Source organism: Microtus ochrogaster, unplaced genomic scaffold (genome assembly GCF_000317375.1).
Source record: "Microtus ochrogaster isolate Prairie Vole_2 unplaced genomic scaffold, MicOch1.0 UNK4, whole genome shotgun sequence".
Lineage (NCBI taxonomy): Eukaryota > Metazoa > Chordata > Mammalia > Rodentia > Cricetidae > Microtus > Microtus ochrogaster.
In genome coordinates, this window is record NW_004949102.1 from 8,045,780 (window position 1) to 8,063,335 (window position 17,556).

At 39.6% G+C, this 17,556-nt stretch overlaps 1 protein-coding gene across 2 annotated transcripts in view; it reads left to right on the forward strand.

The window, feature by feature from the left end:
- Nucleotides 1-439: 439 nt before the first annotated feature.
- The window catches only part of Mkln1 (muskelin 1), a 121,235-nt gene continuing 104,118 nt past the window's right edge, over nucleotides 440-17,556 (forward strand). The window contains exons 1-2 of one of the 2 annotated variants that reach the window (XM_026788555.1): nucleotides 504-624; nucleotides 12,767-12,908. Coding sequence is in view for 1 of the 2 variants with exons in the window: in XM_005365794.3 (XP_005365851.1) it covers nucleotides 527-624 (98 nt within the window). In the remaining variant the exon portion in view is untranslated. Of the gene's footprint in view, nucleotides 625-12,766; nucleotides 12,909-17,556 lie in introns of both variants that reach the window. The other variant, XM_005365794.3, reaches the window with a different exon arrangement.

Below are 17,556 nucleotides of genomic sequence, written 5' to 3' on the forward strand. Positions count from 1 at the left end.
GCAGAATGCACTAGCTTTTCCTTTTCTTGCCTCCATCTGACCCTGGAACACGGTGACAAGGACATTTTTTTTTTTAACCTCAGGACAAGTCCAGAGACAAAGACGATACATTATTATTGCACTTCAATTCTCTTAACCACTGTTTCCTTAAAGGATTTATAATTAGGCTAGAGCAGTGGTTTCCAAAGTAGGAAAGGTATTCTCTTTCCAAAGCGGATCTCATTTTCCCTTCCTGTTCTATAACTAAGATTTTTTTCCCCCCAAAAATGTTCTTGTCTTTGTCTTTACCTGCGGCTTGTAAGAAAAGTCCTCATTGCCACTCCTCTTCCAGCCTCGCGGGAAAGCTTTCTCGGGAGGGTCAGCTAGGAAAGGACAGCGTGGGAAACCCGAGGAAGCAGCCGCCGACCAGCCAGTCACCGCCCAGCGCGTTTGGGTTCGCGGTGCGGCCCCTTTAAGAGCAGGCCACGTCCCCGCCCTCCTCCTGGCGGGGCTGGCGGTCGGTGGCGGCCGCTACGGTGCTGACAAGATGGCGGCTGGCGGAGCTGTTCCTGCGGCGCCCGAGTGCCGGCTTCTGCCCTACGCGCTGCACAAGTGGAGCTCCTTCTCCTCCACCTACCTTCCCGAGTAAGTGCGGGGCCCCGCGCTCGAGCTGTCGGCGCTGCTCGGCGGGAGCGCGGTCTGGCCGAGCGTGCGGTGGAGGGCAGCGGAGCCCAGAGGCCCAGGCGGGGCCTGTGAGGGGGACGCGCGGCCTCCGGAGCGGAGCGTCTCGGCGTGGCGACCGAGAGCTCCGGCCTGGCGGGCCGAGGCTGGGGTGAGGGCCCGGGGAGCGAGCTCAGGGCGGCGGCGAGGGAGTTGAGATGGAGCGGGGCTCGGGGTCCAGCGGGCGTGCGGGCGTGCGAGCCGCCCCCGCCGTCGAGGTGGCCGGGGCGCCTCGGCCCGTGCAGCCGCGGAGTTCCGGAGCCCGCATTAAAAGTGCTTAGCTCTGCCCGGGCGGTGGGAGAAGTTAGGGAGTCCATCTGCATCCTGGCAGGAACTTGGAGGGCTGGCAGAGGGGTGTCTTTGCTGTGGGGGCTGGAAGTTCGGGGGAAGCTAAGGAAGGAGGGCAGGTCTGGGGGCGTGCTGCTCGCCTTGGGGAACTACCCTCAGCAGAAAGGGCTTCACGAGCAAAACAGGGAAGCGATGTATTTTTCTGTTGCTATACAAATAAAATGACTGCATCTCGGGAGTGCACTGAACAATGACCCCCTCCCCCATTTATATTTTTACAATCTCTTAAATTTGTCCAAAGGTAGCGTCTCAGGCAGAACTCTCAAAGCGAAGCTGCCAGTAGAAGAATCTTCCTAGACTGCCAGCCTGCCCTCCTACTCACCAGGTCAAGGGTTGCCAATGAGACATTGTAGCCACGGCCCAGCGCAGGCTGCTGACCTGTGGTCTCATCTGGCCGGTTGTGGCCTGGTGATGCCTGCTACATGGCCACATCCCCGATTGATGTTGGAACCCAGCTTTTAATTTGAGGGTGAGCTAGATCAACACTAACCTTCAGTTGAAGTTGCCATGTGGCCGTAGGTACCAGAACCTCTGTTTTGGTTTGCTTTTTGTTTTGGCTAAGTCTTCTTTGACTTCGAAGCTACTTCACATTTTTCTGGGTCTAGGTTAAAGAGTTGGTGGTGTTCCACTACCTCGAATGGCGTTTTTCTTTTTCTGATCTTGAGGGAGACTACTTACAGATTGGTTGGCTGCCCTTCCTTTAAACTTCTGGTGTAGGCACGAGCCTTGGAAATCCCAAATCCCATTTGAGTTACCTGTTTCGTATGGGCACATTAAGGAAGAAAGCATTTCTTTAGAGTTGATCTGGTGGGATAGTGACTTTAATCAGATGCTGATTTGGAGTGGATGGAACCTGCTGTTGCAGTTAAAATGTAACTGGGAGAAATCCATCGCTATAGGTTTCTTAAGGCCGTTGGGAAAATAGTATGCAATACATATATAACTTGTACTCCCGTTTAGTGTATCTTGTTTAATCTCAGTGACATTTTAAAAATGTAGTATAGTTTCTTATTTTAAAGCACCGTAGAGTTTAGTAATCTGAAAACTTGCCTTTGAAGGAGAGTGGTTGAGTGTTAGGTGGCTTGAGATTGAGAATTTTGTCAGGCTAGTTGGTGTGTGCCTACTTTAATTATAAAATTATTGGTTCTGAATTTATGTTAGTAAGCATGACTGTTATAACTTTGTATGATAGGAAGTTTAAGAAAGGAATTGACTTTTTTTGAGATGGGGTCTAAATGACCTCCAATGGGGTGAGACAGTAAAAGGTATTATGTGATGTCTTAAGCAGGTGCAAATTTTTTTTTAAGTGTAGCCAACCATTTGTTGAAATTGTTCACAAAACAGCAAATATTTATTGACAGAAATCTAGGCATTTTGGGGGTGGTGAGATCTTATGTCTTTCATATGCCAGTCTGTATTATGAATACTTCAAGTGTTTAAACTCATTTAATCCTTAACAGTTTTTTAAAGACTCTCAAAAAGCTGAGCTGTGTAGGAGATGCTTGTAATGCAAGCTCTTAGGAAGCAGAAGCAGGAGAATCAGAAGTTTACCGTCATCCTCAGTTACATAGTAAAGTTAAGGTCAACCTGGCTGTCTGTATGTGAGACCTGTGTTGTCCCTCTCTGCCCCGCCCCCCCAGATCTCCATTTTCCAGATGTGGAAACAGACATGGAAAGGCCATTCACCTGCGTGAGGCTAGACCCTAACCACTGCTTCTTTACTGCTTTTATACAGATGTTTATATGAGGAATCATAGAAAAATTCTTCAAGTAAAGGCATTTGTATTTTAGTTAGTTGTTTAAAGACATGTAAAGGTCTAGAGAGTGTTTTCTGTACAAGCTTGAGGACCCAAGTTCAAATCATAGCATGGACAGATTCGTATGGCAAGTCTGTCACCCTATTGCTCTTGGTAGGGTAGAGACTGGAAGAACCTTGAGGCTGAGTCCCAACCTACTTTTAGTTCTAGGTTCAGTAAGAGACTCTGACTTTAAGGAACAAGGTGGAGTGTGATAGGGTAGGGTACTTTATGTCCTCCTGGCCTCTCTGGCACACACACTTTTCTGTGCATATATACCACGTGCATAGGACTGCCCCACCCCCCACACCATGAAGTCACGGAAGAATTCCAATCTCAAGTTTCTTTCTAGAAAGCCATTTCTCCTTTAACTCTTAAGGTTGATTTGAACCTTAAAATGTTAAAACAAGTCTAGTTAAAGATAGCACTTTTTTTTAAAAGCTTGGAAACTAATATTGGCCTTTTATTTTCCAGTGTGTTTAATTTGCTTGTATTTTACCTGTTTCTAAAATTTATACCTAATTTGAGAACTAAAGGAGGTACATGTAAGTGATCATTGGTAGAATTGAACATACTACATGTAAAAACATTTTATAGTGATCCCTATTCTTATATGTTTATTGTTGTAGGTTGTGATAATGTTGGCTATTATCTGTCCCTGAGATGCTTTTTTTCATATAGTTTTGTTTAATCTGAAGCACAAACCTGCAACGAGTTTCCTGTGTTTTGCAGATGACAAAGCTGAGACAGTATGTAAGATACTTGCCCACACCATACAGCTTTACAGAGGCTTGGCAAGCTCTTCTTCAAGCCCACTCTTCACTGGCTCTACCAATAACAAGCAGTTATTGTCTTCCGTTCTCTCCCGAGCAGTTAGATGAGTTCCTAGACTTAATCTCTGCCCAAACACCAAGATGAATGTGATACATGTGTTACAGCTAGGGAACCTGAGATACAGAGGTTACCCTGCTCAGCTCTGAGGAGGACTCTTGTCCTGGGCTCTCTTGACTTCCCTAACAAGTTCCTTTAGCTGCTTCAGTATGCAATGTGATTGTTCTGTATCTGCAGACAAAATTTGCTCTTACGTTAGAACAGCAAGGGGTATTTTATATTGGTATTTATGGTTTTGCTATGAAAACTGAGTCTTTAAAGCTGACTTTACATCTTTGATAATTCCATTGATGGGGAATAATTCTCAATTTTATTTTATTTGAATGAATTAAATAATTTTAATAGTAACATTTGGTTAGGATAGACGAATTTATTTCAGCTCAACTAATAAAAATTTTCACATTTAATAATAAGTAGGTGTTTTGTTCTCATTGCAGAAATGGAAAAGGTTTGTAGTTAGAATAGTTTTTAAATATCCACAGAAACAAATGTAAATTACCCTAATCCCCCCCATGCAGAGATTCCTGCCCATCCTTCAGATACATGATTCCAGGTCTGTCATGCCTGCTTATCTTTTCAGCTTAGTATTTATGCTCTTTAGTATACTTAAGTAAGTATAGCTGAGTATTTCTTATTGAAAACCCATTAGCTCTGAAATCTGAAACTTTTGAGCATCTATATTTTGGATTTTAGAGCATATCGATTTGGGGACAATTTGGATTTTTAATTTCTGTATTAGAGATTCTTAGTCATCAAAGTCCAAAATTTAAAGAACTCCAAAATCAGAGAGAAATATTCTGTTCCAGTCATTTTGGTTAAGGGATGCTCATTTTATATAATAGACATTTTCCTATGAGATTGAATATCCTTTTTTTCACTTGCATGGATACATTTATATTCTAGATAATGATATTTAATTGGTTTCCTATTATTGGGGCATTTAACCTTTTTTTTTTACTTTTATTTTATATTTGCTTTTGCTATTCTTTGGTCACTATGTATAGTGAGATTCTTTGTCTGATAATTTTTTTTAAAGATAGAGCCTTATGTAGCTTAGTCAGTCTTTCAGCTTGCATTCTAGCTGAGCTTGTTTCATAGCCCAGTCAACCTTGAACTTGCTGTGTAACTGTTTGTCTTTGAACCTCCTGCCTTTTACTCCCAGTTGCTGGGCTTAGAAGATGTACCACCACACCTGGCACTGGTGAGGCAGAAAAAAGGAAACTCCTTAGTTCTGAGTTCCTAGGTGCTGGACAGCTGGATTAAAGGAAACTCCTTAGTTCTGAGTTCCTAGGTGCTGAACAGCTGGATTAAAGGCACTTTAAGTTCTGAGTTCCTAGGTGCTGAACAGCTGGATTAAAGGCACTTTAAGCAAGACTATTTGCTGATCTCTGTAGACTGTTGAATTCTGGGTACCTGGGCTAGGTCATAAACATTCTTGGCAATTTAGAATCACATTGTTTCTGTTTTGAATTTTGTTTGTTTTTGTTTTATTTTGTGTTGAGGCAGGTCTCACTATGTAGCTCTGGCTATTGTGGAACTCACTATGTAGACCAGGCTGGCCTCCAACCCATAGAAATTGTCCTGCCTCTTCCTCCCTAGTGTTAGTACTAAAGGTGAGCATCAACATGCCCAGCTTCATTTGTTTTCTGAAACAAGGTCTCACTCTCTAACCCAGGCTGGCATAGAATTTACTATATAATCCAGGCTGACCGTCAATTTGAGCCAACATTCTTGCCTTAGCCTTTAACTCAAACACTTGGGAAGCAGGGGCAGGTAGATCTCTGTAAGTCTGAAGCCAGCTAGTATACATAATGAGATCCTGTCTATGAAAAAAAATGTAGAGAAACAAATGGCTCTAATATTTGCATTAACTTTTTGGGAATGATACAGGAAGTTCTTGATGTTTCATATGCAGATAATATGTATTTCAATGCTTTATAACCATTCAATTCTGCTACATTTCGGTCATTCAGGAATTACCTTTAGAAATGAGAGATTTCCTGATTTTACTTAAGTCACATTTTTATTTATGGTTTGTGTGTGTGGATGTGCTCATGTGTGTCACAATGTGCTTGTGACAACCAGGACAATTTGGGAGTTAGTTCTTTCCGTCTTATGTGGGTCTTGGGATTAAATGCAGGTCATTGGTTCACTGGCTTTTACTGCTGAGCTATCCTGATGGTTTAGAAATGAGAGATTTATAGAATGTTTCAAAAAAATGACCAGTTAAGATCTCTGATTATTACTTATTTATAATACTAGCTATTAAAGTCTGTAAAAAATTTTAGAGAAGAAAATTTATAGAATGATTGATCTCTATAGGCTGAATATAGACTATTGATATATTGTCTGAATTACCTTTGAGGGCATACCCCGTGGATCTTGAGATGGTCAGGCTTGTTGGCAAGCACCTTGACGTGCTGAGCACTCTACCCTCACACCTTCACAGTCTTTTTGGAGACAGGGTCTGTCTTAATAGGCTAGGCTAGTGAACTGCCGGGGTGGATCTACCTCTCTGCCCCTCAGCGCTGCCACCTCTGCTTTCCATGCGTGTGCATGTGCGGGGATCTGAACTTCAGAGCTTCCTCACGCTGTGTAATAACAGTATGCCAGTGAGCCGTCTCCCCATTTTTTAATGTGGTAGGTGTTTCCTGTTTCTTTTTGTTTTGTTTTGCCATTTATTTATGCTTTCTTTATTTGAATGTTTTGGAGTTTTTATAAGTTTTCTTTTGTCAGTTTTATTGTTATTTTCTTTTTAATGGTATTATAAATAGAATTATTTTCTTTTAAAAAATTGATTAGGGGCTGGAGGGATGGCTCAGTGGTTAAAACCACTCATTGTTCTTCCAGAGGACCCAAGTTCAATCCCCAATACCCACGTATAGCTCATAACCACCTGTATACTACATCTTCTTCTGGTCCCTGTGGTCACTTACTCTCAGATAACATACATACAAACATATACAAACATACACATAATGAAAAAAATTAAAAATTTTTTATGAAATTCTTTGGCAATTTCACATATGCATATGATATTTTTGTTTTTTTCTTATCACCCTTCTCCAACAAATCCCTTTCCCATACTTATGTCTTTCTTTGGTATTGCATTGTAGCCCACGAATGTAATAGTTTTTGTTTTGCCTTTAACATTGGCATTCTTTCATCAGCAGACTTTAGGATAATACTTCTCAGAAAGATCATTTGTTTATAAGCCCCATGACTTATAAAAATCCTTCAAATAAAAATAATGGTTGTTTATATATGCATATGTATATATACATTCATATACATGTGTATATGTGTGTTACAGGTAAAAAGAATGCAGTTTATTTAAATAGTCTTTTGTTTATGACAAAATAAATGTTACCCACTAAGAATTATCCATCTTTTAAGATATACAGAAGGAAAGTCACTTTTATTTTCAGATGGAATTGATTTGAGTGACCTGAAATCTGCCCCTATAAAGTTGCAAAGTAGCAACTAAGTGAGATGCCCTAGCCTAATATACTTTGGATGACAGGTAATGAGAACTGGAAAATGAGGCTGTTAGTTCTAATATATATGTTGAAGACTAGGATTTTCTGTTTGTATGGATTAGCAGCCCCTTAAGTTTATTTTTTTTTAACCATTTAACCATAACATTATCCAGATTTTACTTTCATTTATCCTTTGGCTAGAATTTTGTCTTTTCATTTTCTGTTCCCCCTAATGGGCTATGTTTATATTGACCAGACTGGTCTCTCTTCAACACCTGTGTTCAAGCAAGTTCCCTGCCTCAGTGTCCTATTTGTGCCACTATGCCTGGTTTTTTTGTTTAAAATTGAATTTACTTTTTAATATTTTGTTTTCTGTCTGTCTTGTCGTAGCTTTCTTTTTTCTTTTTGGAGACAAGTTCTCACTATTTTAGCTTTGGCTGGCTGACCTGGAATGCATTATGTAGACCAGGCTGGCCTTGAACTCAAATCCACCTACCTCTGGCTCCTGAGTGCTGGATTAAAGGTGCATCCCCACACCAGGCTCTGTACCTATCTTTTTTACGTTGAATTATTAGCTTTGCTAAGAACATACTCTAAATAACCTCATACCTTTGCTGAGACTAGTTTTATGGCTCAGTATTTTGATAAATTTATGTACTCTTGAAAAGACTTTATTCTGTTACAGACTGTCTTTCTTGTATGTTTCAAAAGTCAAATTTGTGGATTTTATTGTTCAAATGTTCTGTAATCTATTGTGTTTTTTTAAATTAAGTTTTATTATTTTGTGTGTCTGTATGATGTGTGTGCCATGGCCTGCAGGGAGGTCAGAGGACAACTGTGGAGTCTATTTCTTCCTTGACCTTTAACTGGGTTTCTGACCTCAATCTTGGGTCACTAGGCAGGAGCTGTAGATGACTTTAAATGTTAGCCATTTTGCCTCCTTGCTTCTTTTTCTTTTTTTTTCTTTTTCCCCTTAGAGCATAGGCGATTGAACCCAGGCCCCGTGTGTGCTAGGTACATACTCTTTCACTATACTACATTCCAGCTTTACTGATTTTTAATTTTTTCTCCTTTTCATTACCTCAGGGTGATTCTGTGATTATGAATCTGCATTTTTCCTTTTATTTCTTCAAGTACTGTATGTTTTGAAGTCATGTGACTAGATGCATCCATACATAGCTTTATCTCTCTAGCAAATTGGGCCTTTGAATGGGTATAACATGCCCCTTTTTATCTCTAATAATACTTTGTGTTTCCTGCTTTTGAAATCTACTTAGTGTGGTTTTCATCTGCATTATTTGGGTTGCTGTTTGTTGGGTGTAAGCTTTACTTAGATTTTCCTTGGTGATGCTGGTGATTGGAACCCAAGACTTCATGCGTGCTAGATAGCTACTTGTCCAGCCCTCCTCTTACTGTGCATGTTTTGTGTTTTCATATTTGAGGTCTATTTCTTTTTAACAACACACAGATTTTTCAAAATTAAGATTGTTCATCATTTATTTAGAAAGAGAATTTAAATGAATGAGAGAGTGTGAGTGTATTTATTTGTGTGCACATACCATGGCATATATGTGGACATCAGAGGACAAATTTCAGGAGTTGGTTCTTTTCATCCACTGTGTAGATTCACGAATTAAAATCAAGTCATCGGTCTTGGTGGCAAGTACCTTTACCCACCGAGCCATCTTACTGTCCCAAAATTTGACTATTTTATCTTACTGTTAAATTAGAGCTAGCTCAGATTTCTCTTTCCTCCTGCATATTGAAAATATTATGTTTCAGGCCTCTTTCTGTGATTGCAGGCCTGTGTGCTCATCTTAGCATTGTCTAAGCATCTGCTTACTAACAATTACTTAGTTGTGTTTTGCTTTTGGTTTTGTTGATCTATAAATCTTTTTTGAGACTTGTTTTTTGTAAGGTCTAGAATTGAAATTTAATCTTTTTTATAAATATGTGTTATTTTTCCATTCCTGTAACATGATTTCATGCTAATTGTACTTTTAATTTAAACATTTGTGGCAACTATGTTAAGTCATGTTTAGAGGGGAGACAATTGGGTTTAGTGCCAGTCTTTTGGCTTATGACTATTAGTATTTAATACTTTAAGAATATCCTTACATTCTTTTACTGTGACTAGTATATCTTATTAAGATTGTGACTGTGGTGGTGAGAATGGCCCTCCAAGGCTCACATAGTTGTATGTTTGGTTCCCAGTCTGTGAACTGTTTAGGAACAATTGGGAGGTGTGTCTTTGTTAGAGGAAGTGTGTCACTGGAGCTTCCATGGCAGGCCTCTCTCTCTGCCTCCCTCCCTCCAACTTTACTGCTCCAGCACCATGCTTGCCTACCCACTGCCATGCTCCTTGTTAATGATGGTCTTGGACTCCTCCTCTGAAACTGTAAGCCATCCCCCAGTTAAATACTTTCCTTTATAAGTTGTTGCAGTGGTATTTTATTTATATTTTAACAAATAAAGCTTGCCTGAAGATCAGAGTGCAGAGCTATAGGTGGTGGTACACACCTTTAATCCCAGTAGTCCAGAGGCAAAGGGATCTCTGTTAGTTCAAGGCCACCCTGGGCTTCACAAGACCAAATCTGTCTGAAAGAGAAACAGAGCTCTGACAAAGGTGATCCCTGTGCTTCAGATACCACGCCTTTAATCCCAGCACTAGGGAAGTGGAGAGAGAAGTGATGGGGCTGGGTAGATGAGGCAGGAGGAGAGAAGAGCTCAGCGTGGTCTGAGGTTTGTTGGAGACAGCGGCAGCCTGAGGATAGGATCATCCTTTCGGTCTGAGTATTGGTAGAGGTGAGAGCTCTCTATGGCTGGCTGCTTTGCTTTTCTGATCTCTCAGCTCTCACCCCCGAGTACTACAAGTTGCCTTGGTTATGGTGTCCCTTCACAGCAGTAGAAGAGTAACAAAGACAGGCATTTAGTATTATCACCTTGCGTTTGTTCTAAAAGAAGTGGACTTATGTAAAGAAAACTGAGTATTTTTTAACACCTTTAGGTGTGATACCCTTACTTTTCATTGTCCACTTCCCCATTTGCCATTTTCATTTAGGTAGCTTTCATTAGAAGAATCATAAGACTTAACTCCTATTCTTCAAATGTCACTTAAAATGCTTTTTTTTACTAGGACATTGTCTACCCCCCTCTTCGCCATAATTCTGGTAGCTGTCCCCCACCTTTATGGTTGAGTACTTGATAACAATATGTGCCTATTTGATAGATCATGTATTATATTTTTCAGCCATGTGTTTATTTGTCTGGTTACTTGCTTAATAGTTATCCCCTTCAACTGGACTGTGAGCTTCATAGGGAGTAAGGTATGCTCCCCCACCATTGTATCTAAGCATAATGTTTATTACTATTCGAATAGATGAGTGAGTTAAGACATTTTTAATTACATTTCTCTTTCTAAGGGTAATTTTGGTTTGGCACTGGAACATCATGTTGACATGTTCAAAACAGAAAATAATTTATTTTAAATGTCTTAAATGGTTTTCAGCAAAGTCTGAGAGTATCTTAAATGAAATGGTCAGGAATTTAATTGGAAGAACTTGGAATGGAGTGTTTCTTTCTTATCTGTGTCTTTGAGACTTTTATTATGAAGTTACTAAAATTTTTAAAGACAATATTTCTAATAAGAACTTAAAATTTTAGTTCAGTTTAATGCAAAAATTTGATTTGCCTAATAATAGTTTCAAGGATACTACCAATGTTTTGATTGATTTTAGGATATGGTTTCTTCTAGTTTCTTGATTATAAATATTTTTAGGGTTTTTTTTTTATATAATATTGTTGTTAATGTATAATTTATATACAATATATTTTAGCTACTTAAAATAACCAAATCAGTGGGTTTTAATATATTCAGAGATAAATGCAACTATTATTGTAGTTATTTTACCATGTTTTTGTAGTTGCTATGAAGAATAGTCCCCTTCCACTGACCTTCTGTCCATAAGCAGGTACTAAGTACTCTTTGTCCCTGCAGATTTTTTTATTCCAGGTCTTTCATATAGATGGGATGATGAAATGCATTTTTTTGTGACTAGCTTCTTCTACTTACAGTGCTGCTTTTAAAGTTCATGCATACTATATCATGTGTCTGTGCCATATCTATTTCCTGTCTGCTAATATGAATGTGTAAAGATGTTTGCTATGAATATGTTTTCTTACCATTAGTTAATAAAAAAAAGCTGCTTTTACTTATGGAAGGGCAGAATGTAGCTGGGTGGGAAAACTAAACTGAATATAGGGACAAAGAAGGCGGAGTCAGGCAGATGCCTTGTAGCCACCCAAAAAGCAAGATGTGAGGTAACAAACCACGAGCCTCATGGTAAAATTCAAAATAAAATCATCATGCAGCACACAAGCCCTAATCTGCCACTCAGCGTGCTGCGCAGCCTGGAAATGTCTCTGTATGATGGTGGGCTCTCCTGTCTGTGCCTGCCTAGCAGCCCTGATCCACCCGCTTGCCTAGGCAGGGAGTGCTGAGCTGCAGGCACACTCTTAGCTACTTGCCTCCTAACCCAGAGTGGGCAGGTATACAAGCATCAGACCTGAAGTGGGTGGCGGGCCACACAGGTTAGCCCCAGATGTTGGGTGCCAGATGTAGCTAGAAGTGTTCTCCATCCTGCTGGTCCCCCTGGACTGGGTTTTTTTTTTTCACACATCTGTTACTGAAGCCACTCTGGTGCCTAATATTTATTACATGCTGTTTGGTCTATTATTAGCTTGGGCTTCTTATTAACTAACTCATATCTTAAATTAACAAATTTCTATCATTTTATGCTTTACCACTCCTGCAAAGCCACATCTCCTAATAATGCCATTCCCTTTGGGGGTTCAGGGGGTCAATTTTCTTTCAAACATGCCTGGAGTGGTTTTTTTTTTTTTTTGAGTCCTTTTTATGAATCTAGTGGAGGGAAGTGGGAACCCATGACTGATAAATGGGCTGCTGTATAAGTTTGGGAGATCTGCATGTAAATGTGTTGTATATCTCATGATTTTAAGCTTATGGATGCTTTATGGTAAACAAGAATTTTTCCTGACAGGTCATCACAAGTACAGGACGGCGTTGGCTGCACTTGCACCAGTGCCAGTCTAAGCTAACCTTTTTTATTTCTTTCTACCAGGATGTGCCTGACCATAAATTGCCCACTGGAGAGGCGGTGCCAGGTGTCGCCTTATTGAAAAGGGGCAGACAAAACTATTTTTTTTTTTTTGTGACCTAGAAGTGCTCTAGGTCACTGGGCTGTCCTTAAACTTGTCTGTCTCAACATATTGGCTGGCTTGTTAGGACTATCCTAGCACATATGCCTTGAACTAGTCTTATTTTAAAGATTTATTTTTATCTATGTCTGTGTGTTTGTGAATGTGTGACACAGTTGTGCTGGGGCTAGTGCTATTATAAAACAGAAGAGGGCCTCAGATCTGGAGCTGGAGTTACAAAACAGTTGTATGTCACCAGATGTGGGTACAGGAAACCGAACTTGGGTCTTCTGGAAAAGCAGCAAGCACTTTTTAACCACAGATTCATCTCTCTAGCCCTTAAACTATATTTGCTGGTGGAAAGATTGATGGCTCCCTTGTCTAAAAGTTGAGCAAGGATGTTGGTTATTCACCTATAATAATCTTGACTTCAAAGTCATCTATCTCACTGAATTGCTCACTTCTATATAATTTGAAGGTAAGTAAAGCACTCTGAATTTATGTACTCTATTTATAACATGATGTGCCTGCCATATGACCCTCTAAGTGGTTGATGAGGAAAGCATGAACATTTTATATGCCTTAGGAAATTAATCCCTTGTTTTTTGAAGGCTTGTTGCAATAAACTAATAGGAAAAAGGCCTACTATTTTATTAATATGCAAAAGGGAAAAGTCAACTCTTGGAGAAAACTATTGTGATTATTTACTACCCCAGCATAATATATGTACTTCCTTTTCTATAGAGAAGGAGGAAATGGGGAATGTCAGTCATTGTAGGAAAATGGTAATGATTTTTAATGGAACTCAGTGGACTTGGAGAACATACTGTGTCCTGTGACAAAGTCTGCAGGGCCTACAGAACAGACAGAGGTTTGTAAATAATTCTTTATGGGCTTGAAATACAGGACAAGTTGTATTTGAATGCCTAGATATGTGGACAGAGTTCAGTCTTTGTCTCTGTGATAAGAACTTAGTGTCCCCTAATTAGTGGGATTTCAGCGAGAGACTGAAGGCAGTTGTGTTCCCTTTTGCAGATCCAGTCAGGCTGGGAAGCTGGTGGATGTGGCAGAAAGCTTCTCTGTGTACTGGGAAGGGTAAAACAAAGTCAGAGGGACCTTGACTCTGAGATATGTTCTTTAGCTTTTCGGCCTGTTAAAGTCCCAGGCATTTCTCAGGTCCTACACAGTTAACAAGCTCTTCCCAGTCCTCAGTGATCTAGTTATGGATCTATTTAATTTTATATGAGCAGACCTGTAGAATGGCTTTTAAAAGAGTCTATTACTCATTGACACATTTAGGAAAAGTCTATGAAGCTATTGGAGATAGGGGTGGGTGGCACAGATGGCTCAGTGGGCAAAGGCACTTGCTGTACCAGCCTGAGCGCTTGAGAACCCATGAAGGACAAAACTGACTCCACAGTTGTCCTATTACCTCCACACACAGGATGTAGCCCATTCATGTCCCACTGTTATGTGATGTGGGATGGTCTTCTGTTTTGTGTTGATTTCATTGGTTAATAAAGAAACTGCCTTGGCCATTTGATAGGCAGCCCTTAGGTGGGTGGAGTAGACAGAACAGAATGCTGGGAGGAAGAGGGAAGTGAGGCAATCGCCATGTCTCTCCTCTCTGGGTCAGATGCCATGGAGCCAGCCACAAGGCAAGACATACACAAACTTTACCGGTAAGCCACCACCTCGTGGTGCTACACAGATTATTAGAAATGGGTTAATCAAGATGTGAGAATTAGCCAATAAGAGGCTGAAACTAATGGGCCAGACAGTATTTAAATGAATACAATCTGTGTGTTTTTATTTCTGGGGCTAACCTAGCCGTGTGGGAGCCGAGCGGGACGAAAAGCAGGCCTGCCCACTGCTCCATCTACAGTTATGCATGTATGTATGTACATAAGTAAAAATGTTTCACAAGACAGCAGATAAGTCTAGCTCTTGAAATTTTACTTGAAAGCTATCACAAAATTCAGACAAAAAGATTTTATGGTTGGTTGTCTCCCCGGTGGTAAGGTTTAGTATATGGTTTTGAAATTTTAATGGTTTTAAGGTAAGAATAGTCAATAAATGGGTTGGAGAGATAGTTCAATAGTTAAGAGCACTGGCTGCTCTTACAGAGGTTCTGAGTTCAAGTCCCAGCAACCACATGGGGGCTTACAACCATCTATAATGAGATCTGGTGACCTCTTCTGGCATGCAGGCATACTGAATATAGTAAACAAGCAAACAAACAAATCTTTTTAAAAATGATAGTTAATATTGTTGGGCAGAGGCTGCCAACTAGCCCTCTAACATGTTCTGCTTCACCAAAGCCAGCAAGAGAGAGCCTGTTAGTAAGATCTAAATCACACTTATGTATCCGAGGTTTAGAAATAACACTACATCACTGTTGCTCTGTTCTGTTGGTTTGAAATAAGTCGCTAGGCCATTCCTACACTAGAGACCGTTTATATTAAGGTAGGATTATCAACAAGTAGAAATCCTTTGGAGCCTTCTCTGAATTGCTGGTCTAGAGATGTTTACTTCTTATAATTTATTTGATGTTACTTAATAGATTTAACAGTGATGTTTTAATAACAACTGATGTTTCCATGTACAGCTTTCTGTTTTTGTTGTTTGAATCAGAATCTAAATACTCATTCTGTTGTTATGTCCCTTTAAAATTCTTTTATCAAGAAGAGTTTTCCCATCTTTTTGCCATTTTTCTTCAACCCGCTGATTTTTTTAGAATTTATTTTTAAGACAGGGTCTCATGTATCCAATGATGTCCCAGGCTCATTATCTATCAAGGGTGACCTGGAACTTCTGATTCTTTTGCTCTCACCTTCATATTGCTGGGAACACAGGTGTATGATACCATTTCTGGTTTATTGAACTTGGACTGGATGGTAGTGGTGCATACCTCTAATCCCAGCACTTGGGAGGAGGCAGGCAGATCTCCGTGAGTTCGAAGCCAGCCTGGTCTACAAGAGCGAGTTCCAGGACAGACTCTAAAGCTACAGAGAGAAACTCTGTCTCAAAAAACAAACGAACAAAAAAGAATTGAACTTGAGGCTTTGTGCTGCTAGCTAGACAAGCACTTTGCCAACTTGAGCTATCCCCATTCTTACCAACTGATATTTTTGAGGAAACTTGTCATTTCATATTTAACTAAGTCTAGATGCTTTTTCATAGTAGTATTAAATTACGTCCTCTAGTTCTAAAGAATACTGGGAATTATATTTTGAATCTTTTTTTTTAAAGACTCTCTAGGTGGTATAATGTACTTTGTATTGTTAGTACTTCAGGCTGCATAGTCTAGTGGTAATTTCTGGTAAGATTTCCTATTAGCCTTTTATTAATGGTATGAATATTTAGTGATAATCATTGTCAGAATAAAAAAATGTTTAACAAGGCATGGAAATTGGTTATATGTAATTTTTATATTATTTTTGATTTGTTAGTTGCAATTTCCTCTTCCCCTCATATTTACTGGTCATCAAACCCAGGCCTTCACCACGCATGCCAGTTGACTTTTATGCATTGAAATTACCCTCAATGATAAGAGCTTTTAGTTACTGAAATACAGTCAACTGGAAAGTAAGATAAGTGTTTAATTCTTTTCTTTTAATGACTAATTACAGAATAATGAATTAAGTTGGGTATTTCTCTAGGTATATAGTTGATTTTGTTTTTAAAGAAAACCTTTGTTCACTAGACTATATTTCTACAGTATCCTTTTATCTTATTTTTTTAAAAAATTATTTTTATGTGTAAGGATATTTTGCCTACAAGTATATCTATGCTCCAAATTCATACCTAGTGCTTGGGGAGACCAGAAGAGGGTGTCAGGTCCCCTGGTACTACAGTTACAGGCAGTTATGAGCTGCCATGTGATACTGGGAACCAGAACCAGGTCCTCTGGAAGAGCAACCAGTGCTCTTAACTACTGAGCCGTCTCTCCAGCCCCTCCACTATATTTCAAACAACTTTAGTAGTCATTACATTTGACACCAGATTGTTAGCATTTTTGAATAATAGGAGCCTCTCCAGTCTTGTTCCTATGTTCCTTGACTTGGCCCCATTATTATTTCAAATATTTTTTATATAGGGAGTCTGTCCTTTATATACATTAGTAAGAGGATGATATTTAGAATGTATTATTGGAAACTAGGAAAATTTGTTGCTACCAGATTGTCTTTTTCTTAAACCTCCTTAGGATATATAGCCAGGAAGTAACTTTTAAAGAGAAAATAATGCGCATCTTAGACTATTGTAATTTTGGATTTGATTTGCCAGATTGTAATTTCTTTCATTTTATATTTGCTACTTAAAAAAATATTTTAAAGAATTTAATACTTTTTTTGTGCATGTATGTATGCCTGTATGGTTTTATGCACCAAGTTCATGCTGGTACAGAGGTTAGAAGAGTAATTGATCTCTTGGAATAGGTTGTTAGCCATTGTGTGGTGCTGGGAACCAAACCTGGGTCCTCTGAAAGAATAAAAAGCACTCTTATCTCTCTGGTTCCACAGTTTTTACGTTTTTTGTTTGGGTTTTTTTGGTTTTGGTTTTTTTTTGTTTTTGTTTTTTTTTTTGGTTTTTCGAGACAGGGTTTCTCTGTAGCTTTTGGAGCCTGTCCTGGAACTCACTCTGTAAACCAGGTTGGCCTCGAACTCAGAGATCCGCCTGCCTCTGCCGCCTGAGTGCTGAGATTAAAGGCGTGCGCCACCATCGCCTGGCAGTTTTTATTTTTTAATGTTGGTAATATTTTCCTAATAGCATTAGTAGAGTTACCACTTAGTCATTTCGCTGTTTGGTAAACACAAATGTGTCCTCAAATATAATTTCCAAAGAGTAATAGAATTATTAGGTAAAGTTTAACATTTTTTGCAAGTCCACTCCCAGAGTATTCAACTGAGGGTGATTAAAAAGCATTGCTTCTAATGTCAGTTAAATACATGTTTTTACTAATAATTTCATGCTGGGCAGTAGTGGCGCACGCCTTTAATCTCAGCACTTGGGAGGCAGAGGCAGGTGGATCTCCTGTGAATTTGAGGCCAGCCTGGTCTACAAGAGCTAGTTCCAGGACAGGCTCCAAAGCTACAGAGAAACTGTCTTGAAAAATAAAAAAATAA